The 16173-nt window shown below is 31.5% G+C and overlaps 1 protein-coding gene across 3 annotated transcripts in view; it reads left to right on the top strand.

The window, feature by feature from the left end:
- LOC124531019 (zinc finger protein chinmo) overlaps positions 1–16059 on the top strand; it is a 55726-nt gene extending 39667 nt beyond the window's left edge. Inside the window, exons 3-7 of one of the 3 annotated variants that reach the window (XM_047105409.1) lie at positions 7691–7914; positions 8228–8553; positions 9386–9591; positions 9886–10080; positions 10534–16059. In XM_047105409.1, the coding sequence (XP_046961365.1) occupies positions 7691–7914; positions 8228–8553; positions 9386–9591; positions 9886–10080; positions 10534–10754 (1172 nt within the window). In that variant the 3' untranslated portion in view covers positions 10755–16059. The remainder of the gene's footprint in view (positions 1–7690; positions 7915–8227; positions 8554–9385; positions 9592–9885; positions 10081–10533) is intronic. The other 2 variants (XM_047105410.1, XM_047105408.1) reach the window with 2 other exon arrangements.
- Positions 16060–16173: the final 114 nt, after the last annotated feature.

Here is a 16173-nt window from a genome sequence, read left to right as displayed (position 1 = left end):
TTTATATATTATATAGAGTAATGTAAATATTTGGTTAACCTCCCCTTAGAAAGCAGTTTTTATAATAATTACTTCGCGTGTTTGAGTATAATTTATAATAATCAATGTACAACTAAACGCCTAATATTATTCCAAGGTTGTTTTGTACTGAACTGCATGCTGAGTCAAAGTTATGAAAAATGGCTTTCAAATCGAATCTTATTACTTTAAGCTAGGAAATGTATACCTATTGTTATAATAAAAATATACAAATTTATCGCCTACCAAAACAGGTTAATACATTATCAAAATAAGAAAACTAAACTAAGTAAAGCCTATTTACAATTTTAATATGCTGTTGGTTGGGTTAGGCATTGCTGTCTTCTTCTTACAAATTTGAAATTAATGATGGTGGAAAGAGATAACTACTGATTTTCTATAAAGTCTTTGTAAGTACGACCGTAAATATTTAAAATAAATGAAATACTGTTATTATATAGAACAAAAAATATTTTATTGTAGAATTATAATCTCTTTTAATTATCTGTGCGAGATATTCGAACTAAACCGTATTCAAATATGTACTACACAGGTTCCGTTATAGGTTATATGAAAAGTTTTCCATTTAAAACAAAAGAAAAACGTTTATAAAGATTTACATCACAATTGCTAAGTAACTATGCCACATGCGACCAAGGCCGTCTCAAAGCAAACTCTAATTTCCGTAAATTTAGCAGTAATTTATTTTCATAAAACTATATTTAGTGTGTTGTATTAAAACGAAATACAAAGTATTAAAAATCGGATGCCTTTTCATACGTTTGGATTATGAAGAAACTATTTTAGTCGAGCCAAAAAATTTAATAGAATTTGTAACACAAATATATTGACCAGGTATTTTATATTATCTTGGACTTTTCCAAGTTTCATAATAATACACTTCATTTGAAAAACAATCGAGTTTTTCACTCATTTTGTAACTTAAAGTTACAATTTCGAATATTATTAGTATTCCAATTTATAGAAACTTCGCTTCAATCTAGATTAGATAACACAAAATATATGTTAATTTTTCCATCCTTTCATAGAAACAAACGGCCTTGGTGTATCATAAAAAGCCTTATAAATACGCGCGCGTGACAATATCGTCAAAATGTCACTTTTGTCCTTATTTTATATTGTTGTATAATTTGTATAATATATACGTGCCTGTCGTACTTTCAAAGAAAAACGTACGTATATTTTAAGCCACGACTGCGTTAGAGTTTATATTTATAGAATTAAAGGTAGCGCTCTAAAAAATAGTAGGTATACCAAATTGGCCTTCAACGTTTCACTCGCATCAAACTTATAAACGCGTATAAATATCCCAAAAGCGCGGCGCTGAGACCCACTAACGCTTATCTATCGTTAGTAGGTCTCGGAATGAGGCCAATGTCGATGTTGCAACTGCGCCCGCGCCGACCAATGTCGTTCGTCCATTTCCTCGTTACGTCACCAAAGACGGGTGGGCGCATGCGTTGCAACACTATGGGCGGATGGTGCATTCCTCTTATCGCATAGGTTATATGTCACATACTTTATTAGGTAACGGTTAATTTTTCTCATTAAAATAACATGTTATTTTTGCTTCTTTAAAGTCCAATTTCAATTATGTATCGTGGTAGCTCTCTTTCTATGAATGGTTGGAAGTAATAATATATCTTTACTCGGGGTTGATTAGTGTCTAGATCTAGACATAATTTATTAAGGGTTTTATGTAAATAACCTTAACTATATTTTATTAACATAAGAATTCATAACATTAAATGCTTGAATATATACAAATATGAACTAAAACTAGTTACTATATAAATCGTGATCGCGTGGAATGAATGCTAGCAGCATTTCCCCGTTGATACGCAATTCCGATCCTCTGGACTAGAAACGAACCAGCCCTCCTGTCATCAGTGGAGACAATGAGGCGAGGTGTTATACTTTTGATGAAGCCTTTTGCACCACTAATCCAAGGGCCAAGTGTTTCGACAGCAAAGATCTAGATGAGCCGAGATGGCCCACAGAAATTGTATTAATGTACCTTTTATATAAATTTGATAGTGTAATAGGATTAAATATAGTTTGATATCTTTCAACGAATCATAGAAACGACACTCTTTTTTCTTATTTTTATTGAGATGACTCCACAAGTTTTTATCCACAGCCTATCAACACCGGAATCATGATATGATGATGTAGGATGTTTTATTAAACTGTAATGTTTTCATTTATTACTTGAGAGTGCTATCGTTTCATAGATTCTATGAATCACATAAAAACGAAGTTGTGATTTTGATAATACAGTTAAAAATCATTTATAAAAGTCCTTGATTCATTTTTAATATGAATCGTAAAATTAAAGGTTCTAGGCCTAGGTCAAGTGAGTTACATATTGAAAAAAATATACCCATATCTTGTAAAACGACCTTTAGCACAGCATATAAAAATGCTAATTTACTTAATAGCTGTTTGAATTTAAGTTAAATATATGAATGCCATTCTCTACGAACAATTAATTGCCAAAGAACTATTGAGATATTGTATAATATCTATATTGTATAATCATATTATCTTTATTATATTTGTTTCTTTGAAATACTTAAGTTTAATAACACATCAATTTAACTTTTAATAATTTTATTAAACATCATTTAAATAGAAGTTTTTCCTATTATTGACTATATGTATCCTTTATTGACTTAAATCGTTGTATACATAAGCGTTTATTGTTACTGGTCCATTCGTGAGGCTTGAGTGTGAAATTATATGTACTAGCGAACTGCCCCGTCTTCGCACGGGTACTTGTTGTATTTCGTTATATTATGACCAATTTACATATAATCATTATAAATTGTAGCCTATCTGTTATGTATATATAACCTATATTACGGAAAAATTTCATCAAAATCCGTTCAGTAGTTTCTTCGTGAAGTAACAAACATACTTATCCATCCTCACAAACGTTCGCATTTATAATATTAGTTGGATGTATTGAGTATACTTATAAAATATGTCCCTAATTCACGGTAGTTCACACAAAACAAATTATGAATATATTCCATACTAAACGCTCTATTTTTATTGGTAAATAAAAAGATAAATATATAAATGTACATTATATTTGTTTCCAATTGTTGTTTTTGTTCATAAGTATCATAGCTCGAAAATAATTTAATATAATCCTATTTCTGCTGATAAAGTTGATATTTAAAGATTAAAATAGTACGATCGTTTATATTCAACGGTCGTCTTTTTCTCAAAGATATATTATATAACAAACGCGTGACATACGTCAAGGCCAAACATTAAAACGCCTGATCAATGTGAAGGTTGAGAAAATACTTAAATCGTTTAGTTATTTTTTTTTAAATAAAATTGTATATTATTTTAAACATTTTATTTTATAATAAAATATTGATATAGCAACCCTAGGCCAAGAACGCCTTATGCATTCGTACGACAGATTATAAAACACGTGACACAAACTCGTGAAGCATTTATAATATTAGGCGCTCAATGTCGTTTTTTTTTTTTTTAATTTGGTACAAAGTATTACTTTATGGTGAATATGAATTATTTATACTGTCAATTAATGGTTATAATTAAATTGAAATTATATATTTTTGTACAAAAGTATTAGTTTTTATAACTTTTGCTTAGACTCATGTGTTTTATTCCTTATTATTATTTTGTAATGACTTAATGACATTATAATTGTTACAACTTGTTTATAGCAGTAGTGGTCGTAACTATATATTTTTAGTTATACGACTTTTTTTGTAAGAATGTGTGGCCTCAGCATTGAACTTTAATTTGTGAAGAAGCAGTTTCGATAGGTAGTTAAATAATTATATAAATATTTATTAATTATATAAAAAATATGAATCACATAAAAAACCTTAATGTACACTTGATATACTTTTAAAATTACAACGAATAAGTACAACGAAAGTTTTAAATTTGGAAATGGAATTTCTTTAAAAGTTCTTAGTGCAATAAAACTCAATAATATTAGTTGCTGTTATCGTAAATGTTGAAAAACAAGTTTTGTATATAACTCATACACATTGACAAAAACCTATTCAACTCATTATTATATTTTCTATAAAGATTCATTCATATGTTTTTGAAAACTAAACTTTTTAAATATTGGAGGTTTATTATATGTAAGTTGTTATGCGCATTTTTTTTAATTGAAACAAAAACTATTAAGGAAGTTACAAGGTAAGGCCAATGCCAAGGTATGTATTTATGTGTTTTTATTGTTGCATATTAATGTTTAAACAAATTAATTTTAATTTAGTTTCGTAAACTCGATATTTCCATGAATTTTTGAAAATAAACCCATAAAATATACAAATTAATACGCAATAGCAAACATGATTTATGTTAAGCTGTATTTTATGAAATAGTATTTTCAAATCGCGGTTTTGCTCTCATTTTGGGTATTCTTATGGCCCTGTCAACCTGTGTAAGATTTCATGATGATCGATCGTGTACTTAAGAGAAAATAAATTAATTTACAAATTTATTTACCGCTAGTAAGGTAGTTGATACTTTAAAACATATACAAATTTTGTTGTATTTCTTGATTGTAGATAGAATAAAATATGTCCTAGCTATTATTAAAATTAACTCGAGTTTAATAGCTCTTGATAGGAAACTAAGATGTTATGTCCAAATTCGTTTAAATTTTGTGGACCCATACCCTATACCTCGAGCAGCCTCCGATGTACGCTGCACCATTAAAAGAATATACTGCGGTATAAATCTTTCGGGGGACTCTTGACAAAGATCACGTGCCTCGTTTGTCCTTATGGTATAGACGGTAATGCTTGTACCTGTAACTGCAACCAAATCAAATCAAATACCTCTATGGAATCTAGAAACATTACACTTTTTCATTGCTTGTTAAATTAATCACCATCAGTTCGGAAAAGAAAATAACATGACCTGATAACAACTGGCGAAAGAAACTCAGCGGGTTTTTGTTTACAAATTTATTATTTACAAATACTCAGTATTATAGTACGAGGTGTCTTCCTAGATCCCGACTAAGGCTATGTCGCTCAGAGCAACAAAAAACATCAAATCTTAACTGCAATTAATTACACGTGTTACAATTCGTCTTATAAAAAAATTCGTATCGATAAGTTTCATATATGTGGTGTGTTATGTAACCAGTTACACGCTTCAACACATTATGTATAATTAAACATAAGGTTACTGAATATTTCATATATATATCTTTGTTTTAATTTTTATATGTTACTGTATAATTAATAGTATGGTCATATTAACCTTGCTTTTATTATAACAGTTAAGATTATTTACATTAAATTAATATGAAAATTTAATAGTTAATTTTAAATTATATAATATATTTTATTAATAATATTTAATCACTTTCATATATATTATTTTATTTCAAACAATAGTATTATTTTTATTTGGTTCCGTAAACCGTTTTTATGATTGTTTACACAACTGGTTGGTCCAAATTCGTATGAGTAATTTCTTTTAAATTAACACAGTTAAAGTTAAATATAATAAAAAAAAACTTCTTTTGCGAATGTTTTTTTTATAAAATAATGATGTTCTAAATGTCATCTTTCTAGACTCTCAAGACTTGGTGCGTTGCTAATTAGTCAAGATAAATACTTTTATAAGTATTAAAATGATCGTTTTAAATTTATTTCAAAACGAATACAGTGCAAGAATCGTTAAACAAATTGAATAAGAATAAACGAGGAAGTATCGTTTATCCGTAGGCTGAGTTCGTAGGTTCGGAACTTTTTAACTATAGACTTGTTAGGCTGACTACAACCTCGACGTTTAATATAAGGGTTTAACAGCCGTGTGGAGTCTTAACTAGCGTTTTATTTTATAATTCGTAATTGTTATATGGATTCCATTCCCGTGTTCATTATCGCTCTAGAATATGTATTTAGGTCATTCAGAATAAAGGGAGGTGTGTGCGCTACGTAGAAAACTCCTACATAGTGGGAAGCCTCGGGAGCGCTTAAGAAAGCCATAGCGAAATACATTACTAAAAGATAAGAAAAACATTGATAAATAATTATTAAAATTTAATTACTTATACAGTAATGTACATATAATCGTTATCATTAGCCAATCAATTATCATTTGCCGTACAGATAATACAATTTTCATACTCTAGACGAGTCTACAGCGTTTACGACCGTTCTCGTGTAAGTAGCCTTAACTTCGTGTGACTGTACGTCCAAGGTTAGCCGTATTTTGTTCCGCGCTATTCGCTCTGACGTAACGAGCCAGATGTAGGCACTCTGTTATCACCGGCGCATAGATACCGCAGTTACCATGTTTCAGACACTAATTGCGTTGCTGATAAAACCTTCAAGGGTTACGTCCTGAAGTATATTTAAATCAAGGCAGTTTCTTTTAAATTCCCGATGAGAATAAGAAAATTATTAATTATTATTATTACGTATTGTAACTTCTGGCTCATTTTGTAACTTGTCAGTTTGTGTAAGTGGCAACTGTATTCCAAATCAGTGGTAGGTAGTGCATTTTATTTCATTCAATCAACAGTAGATACAATATCACATAAAAAAATTTATTTCAAAATTGTCTAAGTAAAAGTTCTACTACTTAAAAGTAATCTCACTATGTACAATGTATTTATTGAAAATATAATTTAAACATAAGCAATAATCAATGAGATGAATTAATGAGAAGTATAGTACATTTTAAACTAGTATATAATAAATAATAAAATAAGATACACAACATAATTAGAATTGAGCACAAATAAAAGTATTTATTATTCGATTGAACTGAGGGATTTTGATATTCGATTCAATGTAATCTTCTATAATGTCGATTTAAGAGCTTGTCAGAATTTACCTTGAATAAAGTACTTATACTTCGATGTGATTGGATAATATTTTTTTTCGTAAACTTAATTGAAGTTCCTAATTGGTCAGTGATGTTTCTGACTTTTTTTTTATTCGTTGTAATTGTAAGTTTATTAATGAATAATGACAGCTTTACAACCGAATGATTTTAGTGATGTGTAAAGTCGAGAACCAGTGTTGTGAATGGCTTTCTTATAATTTTTTTTTCATGTTATGCGTTCGTTTATAAAATTACTTCTATGAATCATTCTTGGTGGTCGGTCGTCTCGTTTTACAAATCTTGTTTACGTCCACGTGTAGCACGTGTTGCCTTTCATTTTATGTGACGTTACGATTTTATCAGATTTACAAGCTTCATTTACGTTTGTCATTTGTTATATATTGTTTAGTGCTTAAATAAAAATGACGATAGGAATCAGATCTGTAAAAAAAAGGAAATGTTTTATTTGATAAAATACTGAGATTTTTTTTGTTTGTCTAATCGTGTTTGTTTAAAGTGTATTATTTGTGAATATTATGTAATTTTTATTTATATTTGACTTTCATCTGTTCCATTTAAGAAATCAATAACTGCAAAAGGAATAAAGAAACTCCTTTAATCATTTTGCTAAACCGTTGCTAAAAACAATATTTAAAAAAAAATAACCAATCGAAAATTAAAATCGAACAGTAGATCTATTTATTATAACTTTAGTATCAATAGATTCTCCTTAGAAAGTTAGATAAGGAAGGCTATATTTAGAACATAGTAAAATAATAATAATAATTCTTTCCAGGTCGTCAGTTCAAGGCACACAAAGTGATCCTCGCAGCTTGCAGCAAACATTTTCAGGAGTTGTTCGACACTGCACCGCCGAGCCATGCAGGCGCTTGCTATGTGTTCCTCGAGGCCACCACTGCAGATAACATGCAGGCCCTCCTCGAATTCATGTACAAAGGGGAAGTGCACGTCAGTCAAGACGCACTCTCCAGCTTCCTTAAAAGCGGGGAAAATTTACAGGTACCACAAACTTACCTTACAATTACGTCTTGGGTTTTATTGAAATTGAAACAGTTCGATAACTGAGTCTGGGTAAAGGGCTAAATTATTGCTGATATTTTATATTAGTTGATTGATAAGCTTTTCTTTCTTTTCTTAGCCAAATATTAGATTAATTATAAACGCAGTTTAAGCACTTCCAAATTCAGTACCTGTCTAAGCTTAAAGCCGAAATATTATGTTACAATTGTCATTTTCTAAAGACTATCAAAAAAGATGAAATAATAATAAAATTAGTTACATGGGCTCATATTTACATTCATATAATTTACAGGTTAAGGGACTATCTATGGAGATGTCCAATGACGCTTGGGTGAAACAACAGACACAACAGGCAACAGAACGTCACCAGACTCGCGTGAAGACGAGTCCGGTGTCCGGTTCCGGAAACTGCGAGGTCCAGGATTCGGCCCCGCCGCAGACGCACACGGCCACATTCGCGCCGATCATGCCGCAGTATGGAATGCCATTACACAGTGGCAGCGGCAGCATGGGCCGGTATGCCCCGCCAGCCCACCTGCCAATACATTCGACTTCGCACCGCAGACCGCCTCCGCCGAAACCCTCACCGTCTCAGAGTCCACACGCAAGGAATTACAGGTACGAGAACATATATACTATATACTATTGTCTATAGTTTTAAGAGCCGTGTATAACAATGAAGATTTTGTCTAAACTAGGGCAATTCTACTAACGAATTGTCGTTTTATTGCCATCGAACTGACACATCATAGTTGCGCTCAGCTTTTTCGATCGAGATTTGATCGGAAGATAGAGCCCATAAGGTACATCTAATAACTGCCAGTGAATTTTCATGTGCTTAATTTGTGTTGATCATTCATGGCGTGCTTGGCAGTGAAGGAAAACGTCGTGAGGAAACTTGCATGTGTCTAATTTCAACGAAAATCTGCCACATCTGTATCCTAGAACTAATCCGCATTGGAGCAGCGTGGTGGTATAAATGCGCTAAACCTTTTCCTCAAAGGAAGAGAAGGCCTTAGCCCAGCAGTGGGAAATTTACAAGCTATTACTGTAATAATAATTAATAGTGATTGTTAGTACTTATTATTGTGAAGAATAGTCAAAGTTAGTAGGACTAAACTTGAGACATTTCATCAGCGCTATGTGTTAGTGGAATTGTCCGCAGGATGTCACAACATTGACATAATTAGTTTGTTGTTTTGTTGCAACACATTGCTATTAACGTGGAAGTATAACAATAACAATAAATTTATTATCCTCGTATGACGTGAATTATTTTAAAATTTTATTATAACGTACTATTCATGGGAATCATTTCATCTTGTTCATTGTAAAGCCTCTTTATTATTATTCCTTTTCATTTTGTTTGCTTCGTAATAGTTTATTTAATAACGTTGTATTGGTATCCTATAATATGATTTTACAATATGATTATTGTAAAACATTATAGGCAAAGCTCATCATCTTCGCATTGCGGCAGCGTCGCTGATGAACCAGACACGCGCTCCTCGCCCGGCGCGGGCACGAGATACGAAGAAACACAGCCAGATTGCACGTCTACCCACGCAAACCCGATAAAGAATAATGGATACGAAAGGGCCGCCTCAACCAATGAAGAAATGATGGAACGCCTGCCCAATGATCAGGGGGCTGAAGGTTCGTTTCATTGTTTTTTAAGAATAATTTACCGATTTTGCAAATTAATTGGACATATTATGCTTCAGAAGTATTTTATCATACAATTATTTTGGGAAGAATAATCGCAGTTATTTGCTTAACACTTCATAAAAAAAAATTGTCCCTATGAATATGCTTTTGATTTTAAACTCTGCAACAAATAACAGTGTTGTAAGCAAAAAAAAATCTTTTTATGAATTCTATAAGAATATTAGAAAACAATAAGTAGTATTATCGATATTTACGTTTTCACTTTCACTTCCATCACTTCAGATTTACGTGTAAAAAGTGAAAATGACTACCACGCTAGCGGCTATAACAACTCACCACCGCCAGCAGTACCGATACCCACGACGAACTACCACGACAAGCCGCACGAGACATCGCCCGTACCGCCCAAACCCAGCCCCGACACCTGGCCGACGAAACTGATTACGAGCAAATCTGGAGGAATTGCAACTGCTGACGGTTAGAAATGTTCATTTAATAGTTTCAGATGATAGCTGTGCAGTTGTAATACTGGTTAGTCTTTAAAGATTTTCGATTGTTTTTAAATTTTGTGTACTGAATTTAAAATTTAGCTTTTTTTGCTAGTATATCATTAATATCCAAAAAGAAAACTCCGTTTTAGGTGTTTGTTCATTACTCAAATTAAAATTTTTGAAATCAAATTTTTTTTTACTATTTTTCATTAGTGTCATAATGTAAAACTCCATCGTCAGTTACACTATAAAAATCTACATGTTAAAATATAAATTAAGTTTTTTAAAATATAAAAAGTATAAATATATATAGACAATTGTCGATAATGATTCTGGACATTATATGTGTATGGGACATACAAACAAAAAACAAAAAAATTTAATAACCTTGTAATACTATATTGATGTTGGTATTAATTGTATGTTCATAAATTTTCAGGAAAAAAATTAAAGTGTCCATACTGCGAGAGACTCTACGGATACGAGACGAATCTGCGAGCTCACATTCGGCAGCGGCATCAGGGAATCCGGGTGCCGTGCCCGCACTGTTCGCGCACGTTCACGCGCAACAACACGGTGCGGCGCCACATCGCCCGCGAGCATCGCCACCAGGTCACTCCGCACCTATCCCAAGGCCCACTTCCTAATCATACGCAGTAAATCTATTGTGTTTTTATATTTTATAAAACTTTTATCAACCGAACTACCTCTGCTCTTTCCGACGCACGCGGGTCATCTTTATTCGAATTTTACAAAAAAAAAAAACTTAGCGATAGGCTGACGTAAAGTTCGATGAACTGTCAAATTTATACGTCAATGGAATTGACAGTTCATTGGCTAATGTGTCCTAATTTTAATGTTATGATCGTGGTCACCCGCGCTGCGTCATTATTCTTTGTAACTTGCGTACAATAAATAATACCTCGTTGATGCATATTATGTAACAGTAATCTACCTCAGAAATTGATCTTACGATTTTTTAAGATTTTGGAATTGTGCGATAATTGTTACTTAATTTAATATTCACGTGCGACTTGGATGGTTGCTCAGTGCTCGTGTCTGTTGTCCGGTACCGTGTTTTAAACATTTAGTACCTTACCTCTCGCACCCGCATCGCGTTAACGTACCTTAATTTGACTGTGAGATAAAGTTACCTTGTATAAACGATTTATTTTGAGCTCTCGGTCGTCTATGACATAGCTTTTATTATATTAACAGGGCTAGGGAGTCTTAGAGATGTCGTTGAGACTGATGGTCATAGGCTTAGTGTATGTAAATAATAGGAGAATGTTGTATATCGCCTTGGCCTAGGTTGAGACACGCGTTTGACGTTGCATGGTGGCAAAATTTATCTACGATTACTTTTATTATCTACTCGACTTATTAATATATATTCATAATTGCAATAGACTGTTAAACTGGTTTAAGTTATCTTATTTGAACACATCTGTGATACAATAGGACAAGCTCTATATGTTTTAGTTTTTGCCACTTTAAAAATAATGATGCGTTTCGAAACGGGAGTTCAAACGTAACGTGAAATTGAACGGTTTTTAGTTTGTACAAAGTACAATTTTCCCTAGACGCATAAGTAGGTAGATAAAAAAAAAGTGTTAAAAATTTTGCATGTAAGGTTCGAGGCATGAATGTTTTTACTATCCATAACCGTCATTCGTTCCAGGCTCGCCTGACGGATGTTACTATTGAGACCAAATAATTATATGTTTTTAAGCGATGGTGTCGATTTTAACATTCCGCTTTAATTTTTTTTTTTCGTCGTAGTGCATTTAGGTAAAGGCCACTTGTTACTTTTATATACCTAGTCATTTCAAGTGCAACAGTTGAGATTTAAAGAATAATTATTTAATAAATATAAGAGTGCAACGGCGTTATTGTATTATAACTGTTGTGTGAACGCCGTCGTCGCTCAATACAGCTTCAGATATATAACATTTAAATTCCGAACTTATTTTTTTTTTTAAGTTGATCTTAAACACAAAGCAAATGGGACAGTGCCAAATAACCTCAATTTTAAGTACACATCTATTATTTATTTTTGTTAAGTGTGAATGTAGCGACTGCGTGTTATATTCCTGATATTTAGGAAGAAGTTGCATTCATATTTATAATATTTATATTTTAATGTACATTTTTTTTACGAACGCTTTACAAAGGCTCAGTGATTTATTGTTAAAGTAGCAGTTTCTGTTCGTTACTCAGATGATTAATTTACCTCATTTTTTTATTGCATTTAAGACTTAAGGTATACTTTGCAGATGTGCAGTCCTTCTAGTGTCAGTTTGGATAGAAATATTGTACCTAAACTTTTAAACTATTAAGATAAATATATTTTTCTCTGAAATAGATTTTACTAGCTCGTTTTATATTTATATTAGATTTCGTGTAATATTTTAAAGATGCTATTTTAAATCACAAACAATAAATGTAAGGCTAAGAAAAGATATATTCATTCTGACAAGCAATTTTATATATGTTTATTTTTAAATTTATCAGACGTTAAACATTTTGTTGTGTGGTTCGAAGATTTGATTTGTATGGAAAATTATTTTTGAATGAAAGACATGTTAAGTGTGGCTTATCATCAGATTAAATTAAATACTATATACTGAAATATGGTTTGGTTTGGTTGTAAAAGATTAAAGCAATAATATGGACAGTTTGAAAAATATTTTCGGAAATATCGCAGACGAATTATTCATTTCTTTTATATGAGACGAAAAGTATCTTAGATTTCTCGACGTATAAAAAAGGCTCAGCTACACGTTACATTTATTTGCACAAATCAGTTTGCACAGTTAAGCGGTTACACATAAAATAACGCAACAAATGAACTAAAAAAAAACAGCTAAGCGACAATTTAATTTTGGAATCAATGGAGTTCAAAATTTTCTGCAACACAATAACACAAATCGCTCTTTGCGCAAGTTTTAATATGTTCGCGCTTAACGGTGCAGACTGGTTTGCACAAGTAAACGCGAAGCATAGATTTATTCACTCACGAAGGCGCCCTCGTGGTACGTTACGGTGCCTACGCGTTAAATTATCGGTATGAATTAGTACGATATAATAAAAATACAACTCGATTTGTATTTTTGATGTCTTTAAGTCGTTTCAAGCACACTAAGACGTCTTGTATGAACGATTGTTACTCATACTAAGATATACCGATGATATTTAAAGTTGAGGTCCACGCCTTCGCAAGTGACTGAACTAATGCTTACAAGCTGTAGCCGATGACTAGCAAAAGAAATGATCTTTGTTACACGCAGATGCTGTAACGATTTTAGACATTGTACGTTTTGGAAGTTATTCAGAAAAGTTATTTCTACAAATCGATTGTTAATTAACGGCGATGTAAGCTTTGTTTCTGTAGAGTACCATCGAGAGCGGTGCCTTGAACTCTGGGCAGTGATGACGGGTTATATTGGGCGGTAAAATTATCGTAATTATTTCTTTTTTGTTAGTCGAATCTATGACGATTAATTGTAATTATTATTGTTTTATATTTTCGGCATTCTTGTGTTAGGCGTACTATTGTTAAGACGTGTTTTATTACTATTTCAATTATAAATTGTTAAAAATTATTTTTTACTATATTTGAAAAAAAAATTAATTAGAAAGATGATTAATTAGTTACTCTGTTTTATCATTTCGTTTTGTTTTATGAATTCAAAATTCATAAATGTGATTTCTTTTGACATTTAATGTTTATTTGTGATACGTAAAAGGGAAATTGCATTAATGCATCACGTTTTTAAGCTTTCATTTACGATTAATCGAGTTAATTTTAAGGGGTATTGATGGATTCTCTGAGCGTTGACACTAAGGGATCGCCATTATTTCTACTTTAATTCTTTCATTCTATATTAATAAGGTACAAATTTATATGAAAAAAAAATGATAATATCACAATAACATAAGTCAATTTTATTCTAAACGACAATTCTGTTTTGATTTCTTGATAAATAATTACGATTTCTTGTGATTGTACGAAATTCTACATTTAACGCCACATTCGAGATCATGTCATAAATAAATTATTATTGGATTGTTAAATTTAAATATAAGTGGACGAGTTAATAGGTCCCCAATAGGTTTAATGTTGTATTCGATGTGACATTCACGTTTAGACGATGTATCCTCCTCTTCACTCGGGCGGTCTCTCTCGCTATTGTGATAGTAAATCTGTATAGTAAATGTGCATACGATGTATAGTTACGAATGGCGACCAGCCGATATATTCTACACTTAATGTTACGGGAAAAATATATAAATAACAATCATGGAGCTGAGTTGGACTAATTTGAGCAAGTGAATGATATCATCACAAGGAATGATTTACAGATTTACGTTCGATCATTCGAAAATGTTAACGAATCGAAATATATTGAAATGCTTCTTAATGTTAATTACTGCAAAAATTCACTCGCTCAAAACTGCATTTAATATTCTTTGCTTGAAATTAAAGCTCGCCTGAGCGTTTTTTTTTTTTTTTTAGATTATTTCTTATTTTAGTTAGTTTTATGTATCGCGATATGTCGTGATGGTATTGCCAAAGATTGATACGGGTATGGTGACCCTCTGCCGTCACATGGGCTACGCGGTTACTCCACATTTAACATTTGAAACGCAACATCGATCGAGTCTCATAACACGGTACTTGAATCGTTAAATGTGAAGCGACCGCTCACCCCAACTAGTATATAAGTTAATCTACCTCCAGGTATATAAATTAGTTGTAAGTAAGCTTTTAAATAGATTTTTATATGAAGGATTAATGTAAAATTAGTTTTAAGAGAAAATATTATAAAAATAAAAAAAATTTAAAGTACAAATAAACTACCTCAGGATTCATGTTTAGTCAGATTTAATACGAAAAAGAAAAGTATTAAATTAACGTTGGTTATTACGTATTAACGACTTTTTTACTAAGTGTCATTGAAATGTTTATCGGACTGAACGTTAGAGGAACAATTTTATGTAATGTGGATGAAAATGTAAATTACGTTCAGATTTTGGATGAAGATATTCTATACGTTCATTGAATCTCTGCGAGGTAGTTCCCTGTTTCAACTCGGTGCTCAATGTCGAAATGGGAGGCGTACGGGCGATAAGTTACCTTTGAGCTGAGTTGATAGTCCTAATATATAAGTAATAATTGTTAATTAGGCTAGTTATAAAATAATCTCATTGATGTTCTACCTCATTTTAAAGCACAAAGCGTTGAGAGATCGTTCCTGAGCCATTCAGCGTAATCTAATTGTACCTTCGTCACTCGTAAGGAGTATAAAACCTATTTTATTTTATTTTATTTTTTCATAATTTTATTATTATTACTTTTTTCCCAGTTATTTCTTGTGTTGCATAGATGTTACTATGTTTTAAGAAGATGAGAAATGAAAAAAAATTATTGTTTGTTAGGTTTCTGCGAATTAAAAAAAAATGTAACAAAAAAAATATTAAGTTTTGTTTTTTATTTTTATTTTCTCTTTCGTTTCCTTATTTCCTTTTTTTTTCTTGAATATTGTTTATTGATGTGTATTTTTTTTATCGACAAGTTACACCCGTCCATCGTGATTAACATTTATTGTAATTTTAAGTACATTATTTAAGGAATTGAACGTTCGTATAGCCATAATCTAGTTGCACGAATACTGACAGGAATTTTTTTAAGTAATTCGGTGTTTATAATTTAAGTATTGCACTAGGAACACGCGCGTTTGCGTATTTGTCTACGAATTTGATAAGCAAAGTCATATAAATGTTTTCTCGCGTTTAATATGTAAGTTATCGTTACATGCTCATTTTCTTGTAATATCATTAACGCATATTTAACGCGTTTTATAATATAGACGTTTTCGGTTACGTCCTTAACTTGATTAATAATATAATATAATTAAAAATAAATGTCAGCAATTGATAATATTGTTAATAAGAGCACACCGAGACTAAAACTTTTTATTAATTTTTACTTTGTACTGTTTTATTAATAAAAAGTCTTTTTGAAATATAAAACTAACACCGGATAGTAAATAAATTATTCAAATAGGCCTTGTAC

The sequence above is a fragment of the Vanessa cardui genome, chromosome 7, assembly GCF_905220365.1.
Source record: "Vanessa cardui chromosome 7, ilVanCard2.1, whole genome shotgun sequence".
Classification (NCBI taxonomy): domain Eukaryota; kingdom Metazoa; phylum Arthropoda; class Insecta; order Lepidoptera; family Nymphalidae; genus Vanessa; species Vanessa cardui.
This window is presented reverse-complemented; position numbering and strand designations above follow the sequence as displayed.